Source organism: Macaca thibetana, chromosome 14 (genome assembly GCF_024542745.1).
Source record: "Macaca thibetana thibetana isolate TM-01 chromosome 14, ASM2454274v1, whole genome shotgun sequence".
In the NCBI taxonomy this organism is placed as follows: Eukaryota; Metazoa; Chordata; class Mammalia; order Primates; family Cercopithecidae; genus Macaca; species Macaca thibetana.
The window spans coordinates 16,413,979-16,439,204 of record NC_065591.1 but is presented as its reverse complement, the minus strand read 5'-3'; the positions used below and the strand labels follow the sequence as shown (position 1 = coordinate 16,439,204).

General features: G+C 36.8%; 4 protein-coding genes across 4 annotated transcripts in view; 2 read left to right on the top strand and 2 right to left on the bottom strand.

Annotated features, from left to right (window-relative positions):
• LOC126936172 (olfactory receptor 1013) overlaps nucleotides 1–19,971 on the top strand; it is a 134,944-nt gene extending 114,973 nt beyond the window's left edge. The window contains exon 2 of the mRNA XM_050758638.1: nucleotides 19,030–19,971. Within this exon, the coding sequence (XP_050614595.1) occupies nucleotides 19,111–19,971 (861 nt within the window). The 5' untranslated portion in view covers nucleotides 19,030–19,110. The remainder of the gene's footprint in view (nucleotides 1–19,029) is intronic.
• LOC126936113 (olfactory receptor 5M1) overlaps nucleotides 1–25,226 on the bottom strand; it is a 270,162-nt gene that overhangs the window by 37,777 nt on the left and 207,159 nt on the right. The gene's annotated exons all lie outside the window — the stretch shown is intronic.
• LOC126936132 (olfactory receptor 5AR1) lies at nucleotides 8,267–9,279 on the top strand. Its single transcript, XM_050758582.1, has one exon. It carries the CDS (start codon nucleotides 8,285–8,287, stop codon nucleotides 9,227–9,229), a length of 945 nt encoding a protein of 314 aa, XP_050614539.1. The 5' UTR covers nucleotides 8,267–8,284; the 3' UTR covers nucleotides 9,230–9,279.
• LOC126936115 (olfactory receptor 9G4) lies at nucleotides 19,860–25,215 on the bottom strand. The gene has a single exon (XM_050758563.1). The coding sequence runs from the start codon at nucleotides 22,697–22,699 to the stop codon at nucleotides 21,716–21,718; it is 984 nt and encodes a 327-aa protein (XP_050614520.1). The 5' UTR covers nucleotides 22,700–25,215; the 3' UTR covers nucleotides 19,860–21,715.

Sequence of the window (25,226 nt, the reverse complement as noted above, 5' to 3'; positions counted from 1 at the left end):
GGTGCCGTAAGACCAAAGCGGGGCAAAGATGGGTAAGTTTGGAGTTGAGAGACACAAAAAGTTAGGAGTGGAACAATATTTATTCCTAACAAGAGAAAATGCAAATCACAACTAGCTTATAAGAACATTTTCCACCTTAAGATCAGCAAAAACAGAGATAGAGGATAGACAGACAGATAGATATGAGAGAGAGAGAGAGAGAGAAATGATAGATAGAGGTAAATTTAGATGGGAAATACAAACCTAGACAATAAACTTTATTGGAAAGACCAGGGGAAAGAAGCACACATGCATTGCTTGAGGAACATTTGGCAACATTTAGCAAAACTGCCTATTACAGTTTCCTTTCACCCAACAATTCCTCTTCTCAGAAACCAACCCAGTGATATACTGGGCAAAGTAGGGAAAAGCATATGCAGTTAGCTATTTATCACTACATTTTTTCCTAATAGCAAGATCTCAAAACTAACTCAAATGTCTGTGAACAGATACCTGATAGACAGTGGTATATCCACACAATGGATTATTATGAAGCTGGATAAATGAAAGAATAATCTGTATATGCTGACATAGAGTAAGTTATAGAATATGTGAAAAATTTAAAAATCAATGTGCAATATAGTATAAATGACAACATGTATATAAGAAGTGGAAAATACAAATATATATATGCATTACTTATACTTCAGAAGTAAATAATACATATATGAATAGAAAAAGATGAAATGGCTACCCATAGACTGAGAGAAGTTATGGAATAAAGAAAACAGGGATATAAATAAGACTTCTCTATGTGTCACTATTGTAAAATTTTGACTTGGAAAACATGTAAATGTTTACTTAAAAAGTAAAAAACAAAAAGACCCAAAAGTTGATTTGAAAACTAATATCTAAAAATACGTGATTATGTCAATGTTATTAGGAATTAAGTATCAGAAACAAAGATTCAGGAATAAAAACAAAAACTAATAAACAACTTTGTAGGTTTAAAATTTGTGTTTAGCCGGGCGCGGTGGCTCACGCCTGTAATTCCAGCACTTTGGGAGGCCGAGGTGGGCAGATCACTAGGTCGGGAAATCGAGACCATCCTGGCTAACACGGTGAAACCCCGTCTCTACAAAAAAATACAAAAAAAAACTAGCCGGGCGAGGTGGCGGGCGCCTGTAGTCCCAGCTACTCGGGAGGCTGAGGCAGGAGAATGGCATAAACCCGGTGGGGCGGAGCTTGCAGTGAGCGGAGATCTGGCCACGGCACTTCAGCCTGGGCGACAGAGCGAGACTCTGTCTCAAAAAATAAAAATTAAAAATTAAAAAAATTTTTTAAATGTGCTTAGAAACAACAGTATGAACCCATGTGCTACATACATGTGTAATTCATGTGTGTATGTATATGCACATCATGCACACACATACACATGTAAGTATTCCCTACCTCTGTCCACTGAAAAGGTCCGTTCCATTTTCTTTCATTCTAATCTAGACTGTTATTCACTTGAAATAGTGAAATTCAATAATTGAAGTGTTTTTCCTTTATGTCTGTAAGTGTACGTTGAAGGATCTTATGAGGGAAAAACAAAACTAAGCAAACTCTTGATTGTATTTTCTCTGGGAAATTAATTGAGGATATTTTTCCCAACACCACGCAGTGAACTCTGTATGAGGACCGTAGAAGAAATGCCTCTCAGGTCCAATAGCATTTCCTAAGTGGTTTTCAATTGTACAGGCAGTGAGAATCTTAAAACTGCTCTTTATTCTAGTGTTTTTGTTCTTTTGTGTGTGTTTGCTTCACAATGGAAATCTGGAACAAATTCGTGTGTTATTTCTTGAAATGTACCCAAAAAAAAGCATAAAAATTTTTACTCAATCCCATTTTTTGGTTTAATATTTGAATCTTATATTTCCTTCATTCTATTTTCCTCAAGAATGTATACAATGAGATCAAAAATGAAAACTTTTATCAAGGTGCCCTAAATCCTTTCCTTGGGTGAGAATCTTAGCCCTATGGACATTGATCTTCTCACCCTTCTTATAAAAGGAGTAAAACATGAACATGATACACAGACAGATGGGTGTTTTTGTTCTATCTACCTCACTAAGTTGTGTGACCCTAGAAATGTGAATTTACTCTCAGTCACTCGCTTTATCTATAAAGAAGAAATTCACTCATTTTATCTGAAAACAGAGACAACATTAGCCTCAGAAGATTAAATTGATCACATGTGTGAAGGAATCCTGCAGCATCTCTAGTGAATAAAAGTTCTTCAAAAATATTAATTTCCTTTCCCTGTCCACCAAAATATGCTCTCAAACAAGATTAAATCTGATTAATTTGTCTTGCAATGTTCAATTCCAGATATGTGTCCCTTATGCCAGATTCATGTACAGTTTTTAATTAGAAATAACTTTTTAGATATTCTTTAATAATTATAGCAATACATAATGTTTTAGAAATTATGTGGGGAAGTAAGTTATTCATACTTTTTTCATGTTACTAAAGAGGATGTTACTGGATATTAGAACAGCCTCACATGTGATAGGATAGAGTACTCTTCCACAAATTAATAAGTCATTTTCCACAAATTTTTGTTAATGACCAAGGAGTAAGAAAGACTGTAAATTTGTTTCAAGTTCCCTAGAGTGGTTATTATAGATCTTCATTAAATATGTTATATTTCTAGATGCCTCCACACTGTTAAGTAGCTAAAACTTTCAATACATCAATTTCTCATGCAAACACTCACATTGTTCTCTTGTCCATCTGATTGAAAAAGAGTGGATTCTACAGTTCCCTTCATTTGTAGAAAGATGATTAGTGCTTTCCTGGCAATGAACAATATAGAACATCTCCTCCAATGTCCCTATACTCAATATTCTCTTAGTAAAAACTGAGACTCTAAGAAAAAAAGTTGATAGCCGGAAGCAGCTGGCATTGTCTTGTCCCACCAGTTCTCCCTGGAGAAACATCAATGCTTAGTTGTCTATAGCAATTATTACTGACATTACTAACAAATCCCCGCTTTAGTGTATGCTTTGTATACCTACAGCTTTTCTGGTTGACACTTTTCTAGTGTTTGTTTGTTTGTTTGTTTGTGACAAGGTCTGACTCTGTAACCCAGGCTGAAATGCAAAGGCACAATCTCAGTTGACTGCAGCCTTGACCTCCTGGACTCAAGTGATCCTCCCATCTCAGCCTCCTGAGTAGCTGGAGACCACAGGTGCACACCACTATGCCCAGCTAATTTTTGTATTTTTCTGGTAGAGTCAGGGTTTCACCATGCTGCCTACACTGGTCTTGAATCCTGCGTTCAAGGGATCCTTGCATCTCAGCCTCCCTAAGTGCTAGGATTACAGATGTGAGCCACTGCACTGGGCCTCTACCTGTTTCTTAACTATTTTCAAAGAACCCTGTCAGTGCCTCAGCAAAAAGATGAGCCTGAGTGAAATTTCAATGATCCTTTTTCATTTTGATTAGAAACAGAAGAAAGTTCTTCAATCTGCTAGTGAATGAAATCAAAAATCCCTTTTTGCCAAAGGAAGCACCTGAAGTTTCTTTCATGTAAAATTTAAAGAAAATGTAAACTAATTCCTTTTTTTGTAATGTTTAAGGTCAGGGTACATGTTCAGGTTTGTTACGTAGGTAAACTTGCATCACAAGGATTTATCATACAGATTATTTCATCAGGCAGCTAATAAGCCAAGTATCCTTATTTTTCTTGATCTTCTCCCTTCTCCCACCCTCCACCCTCCATCAGGGTGTGTTGTTCCCCTCTATGGGTTAATGTGTTCTCATCATTTAGCTCCCACTTATAAGTGAGAACATGTGGTATTTGGTTTTCTGTCCCTGCCTTAGTTTGCTAAGGATAATGGCCTCTAGTTTATGAAAAATGACCAGACACATCAGATAGTTCATGGTGGCAAGTATACAGAACTCTGAATTACTGCTTTTTAATTTATGCTTCTTCATTTTCTTCATTGACAAATGTTGGTTTCTCCAAGAAACTTCTATAAGACTTTGTTCGTGGTAGCTCTTTTATGCCACTTAAAATTAGTTTTAAAAAGCTTTACTGAGTTATAAAGATACACAGATAACTACACATATTTAATGTGTATAGTTTGATGAGTTTAGACATAAGAAAACACCCATGATATCAACATCACAATCAAGGTAACAGAAATATCTACACTACCCAGGATTTCCCTGTGTTCCTTTATTTTTGTTTTTAATTAGAAATAACTTCATATTTATTTCTTTCTAAGCATTACAGCAATGCATATATGCCAGTTCACAACACACAGAAAGTAACAACCTCTTTCAGAAGACTTTCAGGCATCAGCAAAAAGACTTTTCTCAACTACTCCCTAATTCTCTTTATGTAGGCATCTTTGGGTTGCACAAACACTCCATGCAGTGCTTCTTACTAACTCAATCATCAGTACAATGTCTTTAAAAAAATTCCCCTGTGTTTCCTTCTTTTATCATTACATTTGAAGGAGAAGAGAGTGAAATTCCTTGGAGGATCACAGTTCATCAAACCTTTGTGTTTCCTGTGAGTGCATAAAGCATTTCATCACATTTCTTCTGGGAATTGTTTGTGACACTTAAATACCTCCTGCACACAGGAGCGAGGGTGGGATGAGCAAGTAGCTCAGACAACGACCAGATTAATTCACCGTGTTTCAGTTCTTCTCAGAATATATCTTTGGTTTAATCCATCAAAGAAGAGGAACACTCAACCTCTCACCAACAGGTAGAAAGCAGGCCAGGTCATAGGGCAGAATGTAGAAAGCGATGTGACCTGCTGGGGTGGAGTGTTATGCTTCCCAGTGCCCTTTGAGCATGGGTTCTGTTTGGCACAAATTCCCTGCCATTTTAATATTTAAAAAAAGACAAAGATCATGGGTTTGGTTTTTAGGATATCTTGTTACAAGCATAAATTCAAAAAATGCTAGGAATGGAAGATTCTACAGAATTTGTATTCGCCACCCCATCTGTATCACAGATAGGAAAGGTGCATCTAATGTAGCAATTTACTGAGGTCAAACAATTTATTCTTTAAAAACCGTAGGACTATAACCAGGATCTCCAGACTCTTGCTGCACTATTCTTTTCATATGAACTTGAAAAAGCAAGTGATACATAAAAATCTAAAATACATTTCTTCCTTTATTTACTTCCATAACAGAATACTTGTGCTGGTCTTTTGCTAAATATTTGAGTTTATTATTAACAATGGAATATGCTTATTTGCTGAATATTCTACCATTTCTTTGAATCTAATGGGCTGAACGTTGGCTATATGAGACCAAAAAGAAAAGTGTAGAGGTTTTCTTTCCTTTTGCCTTAGTCAAGCTCAATTTTGAATATTACATCCTTGTCTCTAAATATCATTTAATGGAATTGCTACAGAATTAAATTTGTGTCTTCCTAAAAGCTCAGGCAGTTTGTGATACATCCTCTCTAGGGAATAAGCATGAAGCATTTTTTCTAGGAATTATGAGTGCATACTCATCTAATGAATTAAAACATCTATACTTGCACACAATGGCCAATTGCATTAAACACCTAGCACAGGATGTCACTAAATTCAACCCTTTGTATATATTGTAATCAATTCTTACAGAAAGTTTTTAAGGGAGGCATTATTAGCACCAATGAACAAATGAAAAATTATGACTCCAAGAAGCTGAGCATTATGTTGAAAATCAGGAGTAGCAGATGGTAAAACCTGAAATTGTCTGTCCACTATAAATGAGAACAGGCAGGGTACTTTATGGCTGCTGAAGCACCTTCTAATGCACTGCTTTATTTAATCAGAGCCTTGAATCTATAAGGGAGGAGGAATTATTTTATAATTACATTTCCAATCAAATGAAATGGATTGACTGGCACATACTCAGCTGTGGATTACAGTACTGACTCCTAGTGCTTCTTACAAGGTTATCTCTTACTCCTTTAAATACTGCAATCTGGTATCTGCATTTTAATTAGTGTCTGTTTCCTCACCTATAAAGGTACAAGTATAGGCCAGGCACGGTGGTGCATGCCTGTAGTCCTAGCACTTTGGGAGGTCAGGAGTTCAAGATCAGCTTGGCCTACATGGTGAAACCCCACCTCTACTAAAAATAGAAAAATTAGCCAGGTGTGGTGGTGAGCACCTGTAGTCCCAGCTACTCGGGAGGCTGAGGCAAGATAATTGCTTGAACCTAGGAGGCGGAGGTTGCTGCAGTGAGCTGAGAACACACCACTGTACTTCAGTCTGGGAGACACAGCAAAACTCCATCTTAATAATATATACATACATACATACATACATACATACAGAATAAGTATAAGGTTGGCTAGATGGGTTCATTTTCAACACTAGGATTATTTTTTCTCTTGCTAAAGTTGAAGAACATGCAGACAAATAATATGTCATTCTTTGCTGTTTTTTTGTTTGTTTTGTTTTTTCCTGGTGGGTTATTTTAAAATCCCTGCATGAAGAAATAAAGGGAAAAATGAATCCAATAATTACAGCACTACATAGGCAATTGGTAGTCCCGAATTCAGTGGCTGATTCTGCAACTCAGAAAATCATCAAGTGACTTTGCCAGCCCCCTCAACCTAGGTTTTTATTTCCTCATCAATTTCATCTCTGAAACCATGTCTGCATTCACATGTAGTGAGAAATAGCTGAACTGGAGTAGGGACAAGTATTTTCCTCTTTTTTGTAGCAGCTTTATTCAGGTATAACTGATGTACAACAAATTAAATATGTTTAAAGTATAAAATTTGATATGTCTTTTTATATATATATATAAAAAGTGTGTATGCATATATGTGTGTGTGTGTATATATATATACACACACACTCACAAACCCATTATCACTGTCAAGATAGTAAATAAATCCATTACCCCCAAAAGTTTCCTCATGCCTCTTGATACTCCCTCCCCTCTGTTCCACCTCACACACACCTCTATCCTGGTGACCACTGATCTGCCTCCTATCAATATTAATTATCTTACACTTTCTGGATTTTTCTAAATGGAATCATACAAGGTATACTCTTTTTTTATCTGGCTGTTTTCTCTCAGTCTAATTATTTTGAGATTCATTCACCACATTGCATGTGTGAATAATCTGATTCTTTTAATCATTAAGTAGCATTTCATTTTATGGACATACCCTAATTTACTCACCCTGTCACCTATGTACAGTTGTTTAATGGCTGGATCATAGAGTTGGTATGCATATGTTTGAGTTTATAAGAAACTGCAAAGGTGTTTTCCAAAGTGGTTGTACTACTTTCCATTTCCACCAATAATGATGAAATTTCCAATTATTCTACTTCCTTGTCAACACTTGGTATAGTCAGTTTTTTAAAATTGTAATCATTAGTATGTAACATTATTTTATTGTGTTTTTAACTTGCATTCCCCTAATGAATATTTGAGCACTTTTATGCATTTATTTGTTATTTGGCTATCTCCTTTGATGAGTAAATATTTATTGAAATTTTTGGCCGATTCTTACTGGATTGTTGGATTTCTTATTATTAGGTATTAAAATGTCTTTGTATGTTACGGATACAACTTTTTTAAATCAGAAATATGTTTCTTTTTATTTCTCTTGGGCTACTCAGTAACTCCGGCTTTTAAGAAAATTATCTTTTACTGTCTTGTCTTATATTTCTGACCTTCTGCTCCAAGTTTTTCATTTTCTGTATATGTGTGATGTGTTGTACTTTGAGGTCCTTGTGTCACTTATTTTCCTTTCTGTGTCTACCTGTAATGAAAATTAAAGTTTATTCATTATCTGCATTTATATTTGCTTTGTTTTAGAAAGAAGAAATACCCAATGCTGTTCTTCTTTACTCATTAATAAGACACACAATTGTGTAGACTGAGTCAAACATCTAGTACCATGTGATGAATTACCCCAGAACACCAAGGTCATTGGAGAAGCAGAAGTTGCCATTCCCAAGAAGTTAACACTTCCTTCTGTTGTGAATGGGCACATGGAGAGGACACATCACCACTTTTAACAAAGCGTTTGGGTTATTCTATCAGTCGTAGAATCTAATTACTGGAAAGATTTTTATGAATCATCCTAAACAAAGCCTTCATTTACTGTAGAACTATATGTATACACATATACACTATATATATATATATATATACACACACTATATATATATATATATGGCATATGATTGCTTGTCTTTAGTTTGAATATTTTCAGTGACAGGAAATTTACTACATCCATCAGTAAACTAAATCCAGGCACATACAACCTTGAAGCAATGGATACAGAAAACCACTCAATGGTGACTGAGTTTATCTTCATGGGCATCACCCAGGACCCTCAGATGCAGATCATCTTCTTCGTGGTTTTCCTCATAGTTTACCTGGTTAATGTAGTGGGGAACGTTGGTATGATTATCCTGATTATAACAGACACTCAGCTTCACACACCCATGTATTTTTTCCTCTGCAACCTCTCCTTTGTTGACCTGGGCTACTCCTCAGCCATTGCTCCCAGGATGCTGGCTGACTTCCTAACAAAGCACAAAGTTATCTCCTTCTCCAGCTGTGCCACCCAGTTTGCCTTCTTTGTAGGTTTTGTGGATGCTGAGTGCTATGTCCTGGCAGCCATGGCCTATGATCGTTTTGTGGCTATCTGTCAACCCCTCCACTATAGCACCCTCATGTCCAAGCAGGTCTGCTTGGCTCTCATGCTGGGCTCTTACCTGGCTGGTCTAGTAAGTTTAGTATCCCACACTACCCTCACCTTCAGCCTGAGTTACTGTGGTTCCAATATCATCAACCATTTCTTCTGCGAAATCCCACCACTCTTGGCCCTCTCTTGTTCTGACACCTACATCAGTGAGATCTTGCTCTTCAGTCTGTGTGGCTTCATTGAATTCAGCACCATCCTCATCATCTTCATCTCCTATACCTTTATCCTCGTTGCAATCATCAGAATGCGTTCAGCCGAAGGCCGCCTTAAGGCTTTCTCCACCTGTGGGTCTCACCTTACTGGCGTCACCCTCTTCTATGGCACAGTCATGTTTATGTACCTGAGGCCAACATCCAGCTACTCTCTGGACCAAGAGAAGTGGGCCTCTGTGTTCTACACGATTATCATCCCCATGTTGAATCCCTTGATCTACAGTTTGCGGAACAAAGATGTGAAAGCTGCTTTCAAAAAACTAATTCGAAAAAACCTCAATAATAACACAAAATGAAAATCTGTTTCTGTCATAGGTAAATAATAGTAGTGGAAGGAGATAGAAAATGCAAATAACTTTTTGATAAACACTACCCAAGTTACCATCTCCTTGCTAAGTGAATATTAAATTCTGATAGGTGGGCTCTAATCCTTAACTCTCCAATCTGAAAGAAATATAAACTAAATTAGAATTTTTGAAAGACATACTGGGCAAGATGCATTCATTTCTTATTCAAAGTCGGTTTACATATTAATTAGAAATTGGGACAGGACTCAGTAGGAGAAAGAAATAACCAATCACTCTGAAGCATTTTTTTTTCCCCTGGGGTCATGAGGAATGCCAGGTCCAAATGTTGAATTTTTTTTTACTCTCAAAAGAAGTCAGAGAAATTGTAGTTAAAAACATGGAGAATGGGGCTGGTGTGAGGGACAATTTAACCCAATCTGAGATCTATCCATTCATATATTTAGCAGAATATTTTAATGTTATGTATGTGCCAGGTTCTAGAGGGTATAAACACAAGGCTTTTTTGCCAACAAGGAGTTTGCTGTGCTTTCAGTGACTGTATTGACTTTCTGAATCTGCTGCCGCCAGTAACTAAATCAGTAACTCTGCAAAGTCCAAGGATAAGAGTGGGGATTTAAGTTCTGCTGGTAACTAGCTGTAATTAAGGAATAAAATTGTCTTCTTTTTCTGTCCTCAGTTTTCCCTTTAGTGGGTTAAGTGGTTGAGTTCAACTAATAACCACGGGATTTCTTTACCTTCTCTGCCTAATGTTAAAAGGGAGTAGGCATCAAAGTTTTGTCAATTTTATATATTGACATCTTCTTGGCCCTCAGAAAATCCAAGAACTCTGGGACTCTAAGAAAGATAAAGTTGGGTGCAATCTCTAAGGCTTAATTTTAGCAAGATTGTGATGTCTACAAGATTAGCTTACCTGTTCCCATCTAAAATTAGTCCTGTCTTGTATCTTAATTAGACCCCCGCTTCCCTTGGGTGCCGTGGGTCTCCATGCCCTCCACCAGCATCCCCAGGCCCTCTTCAAAGAACAGTCTCATTAACCCTGATGTGTGAATGACTGACAAGAAAAAATTATATAATTTTTATTCACATGTTCTAAAGGCTACAAAATACTCAGTTGAAAACAAGAATGCCAGGTATCAGCAGCAGACTGAGATCTTGGAAAAGCTAACATTTTCCCAGATGTGCTGAAATTGTCATAATAACAGTTTTGAATACTTATAATCAATCATCGTTCTCTTTCAACCCTTCCTCCAGTGCAACATAGTTAAAAGTCAGGGGAACACAATGGTTGCCTTAAAGTATAGAGCTGCCATATTCATCATGAAAGGCACTGAAGAGTTTTTAACATAAAAAACCTAGGACTCACTGGGGATTATCTGTACACAAGTTGTAATTGATCTAGTTTAAAATTAGTCACATCACAACTCATTTTGGGGAAAGAACCACCTGTAGCTAATGCACAGATACAGAGTTGACAGTTCAGAAACAGTCCAGATCTAGCCTTCAGTTTCTTTTTTTCACCATTGTGAAAATCAGGTGTCCTCTGTGAAATATAAGAAAAAAGTGTTTTCCTATCCCATTAACTACAAATGAAGTATATGTTATAATTGAGCATATACTTAGAATCAGAATTGAACGTATACTTAGAATTTAAGTTGCCTTAGAATCAGGAATCTTAGAATCCCATTGCTAAATCTTTAATCAGTGACCTTGTGGCTGCAGGGTCACCTTTTCTCATTTCCTGTACTCATGCAATAAACAAACCACTTTAAATCTTATTAAATTCACACAATAATCATTTGAAACAGACATTACCCTCATTTTATTTATTTTAAATTATTATTTTAATTTTGTATTTATTTTTAATTGTTGTGGGTACATAGTAGGTGTACGTATTTATGGCATACATGAGATGTTTTGATACAGGCATACAATGTGAAATAAGCACGTCATGAAGAATGGCGTATCCATCTCCTCAAGCATTTATCCTTTGAGTTACAAATAATCCAGTTACATTCTTTAAGTTATTTTAAAATATACAATTAAGTTGTTATTGACTTTTTTTGTGAAAATATATTTTCATACCCATAACTTTTTTCCTATCTCTGTCTCTCTCCTGCTTACTGGTACTTTTCCGTCACATTGTAGCTTATTGTGTTATACTTGTTAAATTTGTATTTTGCAAAAAAATCTTTAAATAACCTCTAAATTAGACAAAATTATTCTTTTTGCTTGATAAAGAATAGGCTTTTATGCCTTTCTTACAATTTTTTATTAAAACACATCTTACTTTTTTGAGAGATTTTATATTATAGTTCGAGATATTAATTAGTATTTTTAATTTAATAACCTTAAATTTTAGTGAAAACCTAGGAAGCCAGAAATCTTGAATTATCTGTCATATCCCGTATTTTATATATGAAAATTTGTATAATTTTAAAAACATGTTTTTCTGTAACATAATTTTATATATATTCATAGAACCAAATCTATTTAGTCTTTCTATATTATTTTAGAATCCAAGAAAAGAAACATTTATGGTCAGAATTTTGTTTTATCTTTTGATCTTATTTGGAAATGACTCAGACATTTAATGAATATCTATCATTTAAATCAATATAACATAACTTTAAGATTTCAAATTACATGAAAACTATATTTACAGACATTTACCTCATTTCTATTATCTAATTTATTCAATTTTTTATAGTTTACATAGATTAGTTATGAAAATTGAGATATGAAATAAAGCTAGTCATTTCTAGTTATTTTCCTATTTTTATAACTTATGAGTATCAGGTGTACACCTAAGTAGAAATCTTAAAGTTAATTGTATGAATATTTTAATTATAACTTAGAAGAGATAGCTATTTTTACTAAACAAACATTATTAAACTAGCCTTAATTATCAAAGAGTTGACAAAGATTATTCTATTTTAGGCTGGGTTTTCAGTTTTATAACCTTTGGGTCAAACCCCAACACCCTAAAACATCCAGCAAAGACAAATATAAAACTCTACCACTACAGCTGGGCAAAAAGATAAGTTGACAATTTGCTGATAATTTTAAAACCAGCTTTTTTATTAAAGATATACTTAAGTCACATGAACGAAAAAGCATTCGGGTTATTATACATTTTATATGAGTGCTCATTTGTCTAAGCTATGTAAATAGAATTCCTCAGGAAATTTTTTGCCATAGGGCACAGTGGCTCACGCCTGTTATCCAGGAACTTTGGGAGGCCGAGGAAGGCAGATCGTGGGGTCAGGAGTTCGAGACCAGCCTGACCAATTGGCATGGTGAAACCCCATCTCTACTAAAAATACAAAACTTAGCCAGGAGTGGTGGCAGCACGTGCTGTAATCCCAGGAGGGTTACTCAGGAGGCTGAGTCAGAAGAATCGCTTGAACCCGGGAGGCAGAGGTTGCAGTGAGCCGAGATAGTGCCACTGCAGTCCAGTCTGGGTGACAGAGTAAGACTCCATCTCAAAAAAATACAAAAATACAAAATTTTTTGCCAGATTTTACCATGTAGAAACAACATGCAACATAATACATGTTCATACACATATACACACCTAAACACATATATGCAGACACAAAAATGTGATAACCATCAATAGGTAATCTAATGAAGGCTGCAGATCAAAATTTTGGGTGAAGCAATTTATATAGTAGCTTGGATTTTATTGTTTGTTTGTTTGTTTGTCTGTTTTTCTTAGCCTCTTTAACATTTCTATTTTGTTTATTCTGTCTCAAGTGAGTTTAGATTTAAATTTTCAATTGTTTACATTTTAGCTAGGACTGGTTGAATTGTATTAGAAAAACAAAATCTCCAAACAGTGGTGAACTAGTAACAAATCTAACTTTTTTTTTTTTTTGCAGGTCTGTTTTGTTTGATTAACAAATGCAGGCAAGAAAGAATTTTAGCAGGATGTGTTGTGTTTTTGGCAGGGACTTGGGGGTTGGTCTTTGTGTGGCAGAAAAAGCAAATTTTTTTATGCCAGACAGAGATGACTTATATTGTTTTGAGTTAAAGATTTTGACCTGTTAGACCTGAGATCCTAATATTTATATATATTTACCTAGTTCTTTTTATAGATTATTAATTTTTCAATAAGTTATTTCATCACCATAAACAAATTTTAGTCAGGTAAACCTAAATTTACATTTTCTAATGGTGTCTAGGTTGTTCGTTACCATGGAGCTCTTGTAATTTGTGAAACTATTAATTTAAAAGCACTTTAATACTTTTAAAAGAATCTTGACTAGAATGCCGTAAGCAGCGAGTTTTATGTCATCCCCAGTAGAAAAGTCAGCAGATTCAAAGTAGGCAGTAAGAAAAAACAAGAAAGAGAGAGAACTTAGAAGTCTCTACATGTTAGCATGATAGTTGCAGGTCTTTAAAAAGAGTTTAAATAATGAACATTTGAGCTCTGAATTTTTCTTGATGTAACATTGCTTGTCAATTTTAAAATATGCATAAGCATGGACCATAAAATGTGGCTAGCTGGAATCCCAAAAACTTGTCATGCCTTTATGTTTTAAAAAACCCATTCTGTTTCTTAGTCACCTCTTGAGAGCAAAGAAAATACTATCATTCTTATCAGGAAATGTCAGTAGTTTAGATCAGTGTTTTAGATGGTAGCAATTGCACTAATGGCTTTTAATTAGCCTTTCTGCACCCACCATTTAGAATATATTTTTGCTTTCAGAATAATTTTTTTAAAAATCAACGGGAAAGAATCAAACCAAATCAAAAGAAACCAAGATAAGAGTGTTCATAAAAATTTCAACCTCGGCATAAAGATCAAACAAAATATTAAACTAGGCACAGAGACCAAAAGTGAATTCTCTACAAAAGACATGCCTCCTAGATAGAATGCAAATTCTGTAGAAACCGAGTACTCAATCCAGAAAGACACATGTCTTTACACCAGAAAAGATTTACCACAAAAGATGAAGTCTTTTATCACCCCAGGAGGGATGTATAGTCCCTTATTAGGTGACTTTATAAAAAAAAAAAAAAAAACAGATCCTGACTAATATACAAAAGCCTATACTAAAAGAGGCAGGCTCAGCCTAAGAGAAGACTCATCAGGGCAGAAAGGTGAGCCAAGGAAGTGGAGGAAAGCACAAAGGGCTCAAGTGAGCACCGCTATCAGTTCAAGAATCACCAGTTTCTTTGGATCATTATCTTTCTCAGGTTCTATTTCTGACACCATATGTGTCAACCTAAATAACAAACACAGAGAGGCTATCTAAAAGAAAAATAGGTTTATTTGAGAATACAGTGTTGCCATGGGAATACAAATGCCACAGTCAAGTATATGCATATTCGGGGAGGTAATGGAAGACAAAGATTTTTTTTTTTTAATGAGAATTGTGTGATTATTTTGGAATAATAATCTTTGGCTACAAAGATTGATGACAAGGGTGATGCCTGTTTTGTTGTTGTTTTGTTGTTTGTTGGTTTTGCTGAAACATGCAGAGAATTTTTATTTATCACAAATGTTAATACTTATATTTACTTGCAGAACAGAGTCACAGAGAGATATGCAGACAGGTATTAGTAGGGTTCAAGGGTTTCACACAGTAGGTTGCTTACTAAGGACTTGCCATATTTTGCTCAAATGCCAACTTTTGGTACCGTAGGTTGTCAATTAGTCATTTCTTATATAGATGCCTTTTTGGATAGTTGTCATACTACATTTTTACCAATTAAGTATTTCAGGCCATTTTTGGTTATTTTTTTCAATCATAGTTCAAGGTCAGGTAGTAGGGGCCCCATCCCCCATCCCTTCCAGACAACAGAATAGTGTTCTTATTAGAAGTTCCTAACACGGAGCAATTCCAGCATGTGAATTGTGATAGGACAGAGCCGGGAAGATGAGCAACTGTAGCCATCATCTGGGGGTAATATATTCCATCTCTGTTGCTCCTTGCAGCCTGCGGGTCCTCTTCAGCGCCCTCTCCATTAAACCTATTAACATGTAGGATCCTCATCTGCTTCACAATGGTGCTTTTACCAGATTCTCCAGCACCCAGCAGTGGCAGGCGGTGCGTGGCCTGGTCAATGCCTAGTTGGACGGGCAGTTTCTGGGCAGATGTCCTTGCAGAAGTACTCTTTTTGTGTAAAGTTGTGATGATCTTTGTGCAAGAGTGTGGTTTTTGCAGTCTTTGTGATAGTTTTATCAGGCATACAAGCATGAGAAACCTCTCATAATTGCCTTCTCTGGCTCTTTTTGTCGCTTTTTAAATTATTTTTATGTATGTATGTATGTATTATAGAAACATAGTCCCACTGTGTTGCCCACACTGTTTTTGAACTCCTGGGCTCCAGAGACCCTCCCAACTCAGCCTCCCAAACTTCTAGGATTAAAAGCATGAATCACCATGCCCAGCCATATTTGTCACTTGTTTTTATTTAACACTAGTAACTTCATTTTGATTCTGGAAACTTTTATAAATACAACTGATATTCATTTTAGTGTTTCTCAACATGACCCCCCAACAGGCAACCCACATTACAAGCACTTGGGCTGCTTTAATGAAAGCAGTTTCCTGAGGGCTCACCTGCAGTTTCCTGGGGGCTCGCCTGCAACGTCCTAAGTTAGAAATACTAGGGCAGTCTTAGGTGCAAAGAATTTGAGAACCATTTGTTACTTGAGTGTTTATGACATGCTAGTCACTGTATGTGGTCCTTACTTGAGTAAACACCTTTACAACAACCCTAAGAAGAGATGAATTATCCCTATCTTACATATGAAGAAACTGAGGCTTTACATTGTTGACTAGTGATGAAGAACTTGAATCTTTCTCAGTTGTTGAAAGACAAATGCTTTTTCGAGGATATCCCATCTGTCTCTAGTGTGAGCAGTCAGCTCTGATTTCTTAGGCACGCTTCCTAAACGTCATGACACATAATGACAGGCAATCTGTTGCTCAGATGAAAAACAATTTCTTCACAGACACGCCATTTGGGAAAACAAATACTTGTTTAGGCTGGCTATATTGTGGACTGATTTCTTTGTCCCTGCACTTGTCTGCAAAAAACACAAATGACCTGGGATTACTGGTGCCAGGAAATGCATGTGGAATATCAAACAATTCTGTAGTGGTTTTAGGGTATAATGACATCATTAGAGGACACCCAGAACATCAATTCTCTTGACTTGTTTCTCTTCTGAGTCAGGGTTACCCATTTGTTTATTCCATAAATATTTATTGTATATCTATTATATGCCAGGTACTATTCTAGGCAGTGGGGATATGTAACATGCAAAAGAAACAAAAATCCTTGCTCTATCCTGTGGGCTTCTATCTCCACTTTACCCCAGTGACCCAGTAAAAAAAGTAAATGGAGAGCCGTACTGCCACAGGTAATTTGATCACTTAGGAACATTTTCCAGTTATTTTGTATTTCTTTACACAGTTGCTAGAAAAGCCTATGAAGCTTCACAAAGTAAAATGCAAAGTTTTGGAGGAGTGGAGTCTCAATAAATGAAAACATCCTTTAAAGAGTGTTTCTTTTTTTATTTTATATTCAATATGTTTTATTCAATTATGGTAATTATACTTTTAATATGAAATTGTCTAAAATGCATCCATGGGAAACTTCTTCAAACTAGCCTCTGGGTCGTTTTAACATGTCCCTATAATCTTTGAATATTTTCTTAGTTTCTGCCACAAGATGTCCCAGACTCATCTTATGCAATCCTTGACCAAAACTTGGGAGGTTTAAGGAGTTCTGGGATCCCTTCAGTGGAAAAATGGTATTTAGCTACCAAAACTTGTGCTTTGTGTGTGCTCATAGCTGCTGGGTTTTCTTTTTCTTTTCTTTTTTTCTTTATTTTACTTTAAGTTCTGAGATACATGTGCAGAACGTGCGGATTTGTCTTACCTAGGAATACGTGTGCCGTGGTGGTTTTCTGCACCTATCAACCCATCATCTAGGTTTTAAGCCCTGCATGCATTAGGTATTTGTTCTAGTGCTCTCCCTCCTCTTGCCCTCCAGCCCCCAATAGGCCCCAGCGTGTGATATTCCCCTTCCTGTGTCCATGTGTTCTCATTGTTCAACTCCCACTTATGAGTGAGAACATGTGGTGTTTGGTTTTCTGTTCCTGTGTTAGTTTACTGACAATGATGGCTTCCAGCTTCATCCATGTCCCTGCAAAGAACACGAACTCATTCTTTTTTATGGATGCATAGTATTCCATGGTGTATATGTGTCACATTTTCTTTATCCAGTCTATCATTGATGGGCATTTCTTAAGTGTGTGGTTGGATTTATTATTATCACAAAGATAAGAGGACTACTGGATGTTTAGTATGTAGTAGACAAGTATGAACACATCCTGCATGCATAGGGACAGCCCTATGCAAAGAAAAATGTTCCATTCCCTACACCCAGACTCACAATGCATATTTGTGCATTAGAAAATATTGTTATAATTACATCAGTTTGAAGTCTACTCTGCTCTACAGACAAAGAAAACTTATATTTTGCAAGGTCCTCCTATATAACAATTTAATAAAACCAAGGAAAGATTGTGGTTTATTTTTTTTGGAACTTTGTCAAGACTTGATGAACTTATCAGGAAAATATCACCAATATCAACGTGACTCCTGATATTTGAGTCACCAACACATTAATGATGATTCTACATGTGTCGATTTTACTATTTATATCTCACCAAGTGATCCAGCATTTATGTATTGAAATTCAAATTATTTTATAACACAACCTATATTATAATTATTTCATTATTTCTATTGTGAATTATTTTTCTTTTACATCTATTTACATTAGACTTAGGATAGTTTGCATACACATACATACAGGTTTATACTTAGGTTACATCAATTATACATATTATTTCAAGAATCTAAAGGAAGCATTTCTAAATGTTTGTTTGACAAGAAGGTTTTTCCAATATTATGGCATTCAGAACTATTGCTCTAGACAATATCAACTTGTCCTTTTAAGAACCATGTCCAGGGCTGCTTATAGAGACTGACAAGTAATGCTGAGTCTCAACATTTTATACCCCAAATACCCATAAAGAAATCACACATTTTTTTACTTGGCAGAAACAGATAAACTCATTGGTCTTTACCCAAGCTTCACCCTAATTCTCAACTGAATTCCTTCCCTGGAATTCATGATAAATGTACCAAAGACTCCTGCGGAGTAACTAAGCAGATAATTTTTTCTGTGATTGTGGAAAAATACATTGTTATCACCCTCTAAACCATAGTATTTAGAAGGTTTCAGTTTTCATAGGCTCTGAACAATTTGTCCATCCATTGCTGGGAACAGGAAAAGAATTTTTTTTTCTCTCAGTGTCTAAATTAGACGAGCTCTTTCCTAGTTGGTTTTTATCCCATCATCTAGTTTTATTTTCTTATTAGCATTTAACATTAATTGACACTGTACTTACTTGTTTTTTATGTATCTCTCCCTTCTAGAATAAAAGCTCAGTAGGATAGGAGTCAGCCCTATCATCTTCGCTGCTATATCCCACTGTCTGGAACAGCAGATAGGGCTCAACAAATATTTTGTTTTTCAAGAAAAAATTAATAAACCTCTCAATAGCATGAAGGCTTTTCTGTTATTAAATGCATTTTATTACAATAACTATATTGAAGCTCAGAAAACTTCCATCACCTGCCCAAGGCAGCCAAAATTCCTGCTTAGTGTTGATTATATTATTGCAGGTGCTTAGTATAGAAAATGCTGTCATTTGGTGTTGGTTGAGGCAATTAAACTCTCTTCTACTCTATTTGTAGGTGCGGTATCCGTAAGCCACGCAGAGGAGCAATCACACAGTGACTGAGTTCATCCTGCTGGGCTTCACCACAGATCCATGGATGCAGCTGGGCCTGTTTGTGGTGTTCCTGGGCGTGTACCCTCTGACTGTGGTAGGAAATAGCACCTTCATCATGTTGATCTGTAATGACTCCCGCCTCCACACACCCATGTATTTTTTCACTGGAAATCTGTCATTTCTAGATCTCTGGTATTCCTCTGTCTACACCCCAAAGATCCTAGTGATCTGCATCTCTGAAGACAAAAGCATCTCTTTTGCTGGCTGCCTGTGTCAGTTCTTCTTCTCTGCCGGACTGGCCTATAGTGAGTGCTACCTGCTGGCTGCCATGGCTTATGACCGCTATGTGGCCATCTCCAAGCCCCTGCTTTATGCCCAGGCTATGCCAGGGAGATTGTGCATCTGTTTGGTTTTATATTCCTATACTGGAGGTTTTGTCAATGCGATAATATTAACCAGCAACACATTCACACTGGATTTTTGTGGTGACAATGTCATTGATGACTTTTTCTGTGATGTCCCACCCCTGGTGAAGCTGGCATGCAGGGTGAGAGAGAGCTACCAGGCTGTACTGCACTTCCTGCTGGCCTCCAATGTCATCTCCCCTACTGTGCTCATCCTGGCCTCTTACCTCTCCATCATCGCCACCATCCTGAGGATCCGCTCCACCCAGGGCCGCCTCAAAGCCTTCTCCACATGCTCCTCCCACCTGATCTCTGTTACCTTATACTATGGCTCCATTCTCTACATCTACTCTCGGCCACGTTCCAGCTACTCCCTTGAGAGGGACAAAAGTGTTTCTACCTTTTATACTGTGCTGTTCCCCATGTTGAACCCTATGATCTACAGTCTGAGGAATAAAGACGTGAAAGAAGCTCTGAAAAAATTCTTCAAGTCAGCATAATCCAAAGTCTGAATTGACATAAAGTTCCCAAATCAGTGCTAAGTGATAACAAACCGCTCAGAGAGGTTACAGAACTAGATTTTTCTTTTTTACCATTGAACAAAATTCAACGGGAAAAATTTTGTTTCTTTGTATTTTTGTTTGTTTGCTTGTGTGTTTTTTATGGTTTTGATATCAGACTATAATATATACTACAGAATGGTAGGTTCAATTGAATATTGCTACAGTTTTTAAAATTCAGTATCTCCGATTAATGCAAAATGGAAGAGTAATACTTCTGACATCCTAAAGTAAAACTAAATTTTACTTTGTTGTTTCCCCTAATACTGACCCAATTATTTTTCCTACATAGTGAGTATTATGGAGATGAAAAGAAATCATAATATGGATCATTGATATTTGTGGGATACACCCAAAATCCTTATAGTTAAGTACACAAACAGCTTCCTTTGTGATAGAGGAATAAGAATGTTATGATTATTTTGATGGAAAGAGGCAGGATGTGTTGGAAAATAAATGCAGCCGAAGAGAAAGATGAGAAATGTCACAGCAAAGACGAATGAAATGGCTACAACTATATGTCCCAGATTTTTAAATTTTAATTAATTTTGTAAATGTGCTCATTCCAGCAAATGCTATAACCTTTCATTAACAAAGTGCTAACCTCTGAGCCGCAAGCTTCTGATTTGAAAACTGTAACCAATAATCCTTAACTTGCCGTCTTCTAAAGGCTACTGAGTGAAATATCAACTCAACCTGCCATCACAAGGGGGTTCGGTTACGGAGTTTATATCAGGGTTTAGGGAACTGGGCTCAAGGCCAAGCCTCATTTCCACGTGGTTAGCAACACGTTTGATTTTTCAGGATTTCAGGCATCGACCTCAACAAGTTTATCAGTTCTTAGGAATGTTCAAGGCCCAGGCTGGGTTCAGGCCAGGGGCAAACATGCAGCTTATGTCTTTTGGTCAGGACAAAGGAAAAAGAAAGGTAACTAGGGAGCGGTGGTTACTGTTGTTCATTTGTTTCATTTTGTTTGATGTTGTTAGATCGCTGTGTGATCTGAGAGAGAGTACTATGGAGTACTCACTCCTTGTAAGAGAGAACACTCTTTTAGGATGATATGCAATTCTAAAGACACATATTTATTCATTAATGTAGAGAGAGTTTTGCTGTTGTCATTGTTGTTTGTAACCTGAACAACTCTTAAACGTCTTCCTAATATTCTCTTTACGTAGAAGGCATGAGGTTTACAAAGATACTTCCTCTATGCTCAATTAGAGCTTTCTGAAGAAATTTTGAGGAAATGATTTTCTTAAAATAAATATTTGTAAAATCTTGAGCATATTTCCAGAAATCTCACCCTTTAAGATATTCTTGTCACCTAGTAAAGATTGCTTACCAAGCTTCAAAGTCAAACTATACTCATTAAACCACATAATTTCTTTTGTTCCCCAAGATCTCCCAAAGGCAGCAAACACAATGAAATCTATGAAAGATTGAATACTGCCGAGGCAAAATACCGTATTGCAGAATGTCAAACAACCCAATACTATAAGTTTTAAATATTGCTTTGTTTTGCTTACATCACAACAAACTAATAACAATTAAAGACTCATGTGGTCAATCTTTTAATGTCTTAAATATGACTTATTGAATTTAAATGAACTACAGAAATGCAAACGAACATATTTATAAGCCAATAATCTGGAAAATTCAATAACAGCATTTGCAAAGAGAATAACCTTCACGTTTGTGGTCGTATAGTCTGTATTGCTTTCCTGAAGGCCTCTTTGATATCTTTGTTTCTCAGGCTATAGATGAGAGGGTTGAGCAGTGGGTTGATCACAGTGTAGAACAGAGCAGCTACTTTGTCCCTCTCTAGGGAGTAGGTGGAACTAGGCCTTGAATACATAAACAACAATGATCCATAGAAGAGCATGACTGAGATGAGGTGGGAAGCACAGGTGGAGAATGCCTTGCGTCTTCCTGAAGCTGAGTGGATTCTCAGGATAGCCGAGAGGATGTTGACATAGGAAATCAGGATAGCAAGAATGCTGGAGAGGACTGTGAAGCCCACCACACCAAGGAGAACTTTTTCATAGACCCTGGTGTCTGTACAGGACATTTTTACCAATGGTGGTGCATCACAGAAAAAGTGGTCAATGATATTTTTACCACAAAAACGCAGGCGGAATGTATTGGCAGTATGGGCTATGGCATTCAAAAATCCTCCTATGTAGGAGCCAGCAACAAGCCCAGTACAGAGGGCAGTGGACATGGTACCTGAGTAAAGCAATGGGTTACAAATTGCTGCATGGTGGTCATAAGCCATGGCTGCCAGGAGATAGCATTCAGTGTAGGCTACAACACAGGAAAAAAACAGCTGAGCCCCACATCCAGCCAAGGAAATGCGCTTATCTTCTGAGACACAACTGGCCAGGATTTTGGGGGTATACACAGAGGTATACCAGAAATCCAAAAAAGACAGATTACCAATGAAAAAGTACATAGGCGTATGCAAGTGGGAATCAATTCGGATTAAGACAACCAAGGTCATGTTTCCCGATAAGGTTATCAAATAGAGCATCAGAAACATTCCAAATAGAATCGGCTGCCACTGGGGGTCTGCTGAGAAACCCAACAAGATGAATTCAGTCAGGATGGTGCGATTTCCCACGTCCATGTCCACAGAGGTGAAAGCCTGACTATCACGAGAAGGGAAAAGCATCACTTAGTGATTTTTGTATTGACACAAGTTAACAAGGGTATCAATTATTACTAATTTACAAAGCAACAATTACTAAGAAGCTTGTACATTTTTCTCCCTTACTATCTAGAATTATAGGACTTCAGTCCATGATTTGGAAAAATTACTGGAATTGGAGTAAAAAATAATTTGAAAATTAGGAATTTTGCTTATTAACTATTTTATGCAGGGCAAGTCCCATATGCTCACAAAACATGAAAAAATGAAACTCACAAAGATAACTAATTACTTCTTCTTCTTCTTCTTTTTTTTTTTTTGAGACAGAATCTCACTCTGTCACCCAGGCTAGAGTGCAGTGGCATGATCTCCATTCACTACAACCTCTGCCTCCTGGGTTTAAGCAATTCTCCTGCCTCAGCCTCCTGAGTAGTTGGGATTACGGGCGCCCACCACCACACCCGACTAATTTTTTTATTTTTGGTAGAGACGGCGTTTCACCATGTTGGCCAGGCTGGTCTCAAATTGCTCACCTCAGGTCATCCACCTACCTCAGCCTCCCAAAGTGCTGGGATTACAGGCATGAGCCATCGTACCTGGCTAATAACTTCTTGATAGACTGTCTGATTGAATAAAGAAAACATACATAAAAATAACACAGCCCAATATTGGGTCCATTAGTGGGCACTCAAAAAATTTCACTATCTTTCCATAAGTTATTGAAAACTTCTTATGTGTCAAGTATTTACATTAAGTATTAGATTATTAGAACTGCTATTTATATTACAAATATAGATACATTTTGACCATGTACCAGTTACTATTTCTAATTCTTATACTTCTTGAGTCTTGGATGGCTTGGTGGTTTGCTTTGGCCAATAGATTGAAAGATAGGCAGCTCCATGTGGATTCAAAGCCTGGATTTCAAGAGGCTTTTTATGTTTCTCTTCTCACTTTTAGAATCCTACCTACCACCACCATGTAAATAAGCCTGGGTTAGTTTGCTGGATAAGACATCTGGCTGTGCTCACTCTGTCACCCCAGCTAACTGCAAGCTGTCCCCCAAACATGCGAGTGGGGCCCTTCTATATGATCCAGTCTACGGTGATGCTAAGAGCTACCCACAGACATGAGCAAGCCCAGGTGAGAAAAGACAGGCCTGGCATAGGTAGAATTGCCCAAGGGATATGGTGTCTGAGTTCAAAACCAGATCTTCTTACTTGGTGGTTCTGTAATCTTGGAGAAGTATTGTAACAATTCCTAACCTACAGGTTTTTACCTAGAAAAAGGTAAGAAAACATCAATGTTAAGAAAACAGCCCATTTTCTGGACAGAAAATCAATCTACAAATTTTTAACTACCATTATTCTGAGTGGGAGGGTAATTATCTGACTTAATTATAAACTCTGAGCTTGTAAAACATAAATAAATAAGGCCAAGTTTCTACAAATAAGCAATTTCAGCCAGAATGGTGGTATCATTCAGAATCTTGCTAAAATCCTAGAAGTTAACATTTTTGTCAACTACTCCCATGTAATTAGACAAAGGAGTTACAGGGTTTAGGATTGCGGGTTCCAATATTTGGTACATATCCCTGACACTAATCACCTGTATAACTTAGGAAAGTAATTCTGCATCCCAGGAACACAATTCACCCATCTGAAAATTTTGGTTGATCCTATTCCCAGCGCCAAACTTCTATGATTCCAATTTGGTAAAATCTCTTATAGAAATTATCATGGGCCAGGCGCGGTGGCTCACACCTGTAAATCCCAGCACTTTGGGAGGCTGAGGCAGGCATATCTGTTGAGGCCAGGAGTTCAGGAGCAGCCTGACCAACACAGCAAAATCGTGTATCTACTAAAAATTAGCCAGGCATGGTGGTACACGGGTGTAATCCCAACTACTCAGGAGGCTGAGGCAGGAGAATTGCTTGAACCCAAGAGGCAGAGGTTGCAGTGAGCTGAGATTGTACCATTGCACTCCAGCATGGGTGACAGAGAGATGCTGTGTCTCAAAACAAAAAAAAAGAAAAAAAAAGAAAAACTTTCATGAGACAATAGATAGCCTCACTTATTGCAATACAGTGTGGCAGAGCAGATTAACAGTCCTTATATACACACATATCTTGGGATATACAGGATATTACCGCTGTCTTGGTTGAAGTGAGAAATTAAATTTGCTGAAGATGACTGCACCCTTCTTTTCATCTCAAGATTTGCATACATGTTCTTGTGTCCTTAAAATACAGTCCTATGAAGTTGTGCATATTTTCTAAACACTGCATTTCTTAATTTCTTTATCTGCAAATAATTAATGTTCTTAAATTTTTGGACTCATGAACCTCTTTGAGAACTTGATAAACTCAGCAATGATAATTCTCAAATATGAATATGTACATATGTAAAAACATGCAAAATTTTAATGGGTTCACAAATTTCCAAAAATCTATTAACTTGCTGGTTATGAGTTCAGATTTTAAAAATCTGCTACTGGAAGATTACTAAGTTTGCTCAGGTGCTAATATGCTGTAATAAGAGAATAGTAATAG

What these genes read in the sequence shown, in the direction of transcription:
- LOC126936132 (XM_050758582.1), top strand. Translation starts at nt 8,285, where the DNA reads ATGGATACAGAAAACCACTCAATGGTGACTGAGTTTATCTTCATGGGC.
- LOC126936115 (XM_050758563.1), bottom strand. Translation starts at nt 22,699, where the DNA reads ATGCTTTTCCCTTCTCGTGATAGTCAGGCTTTCACCTCTGTGGACATG.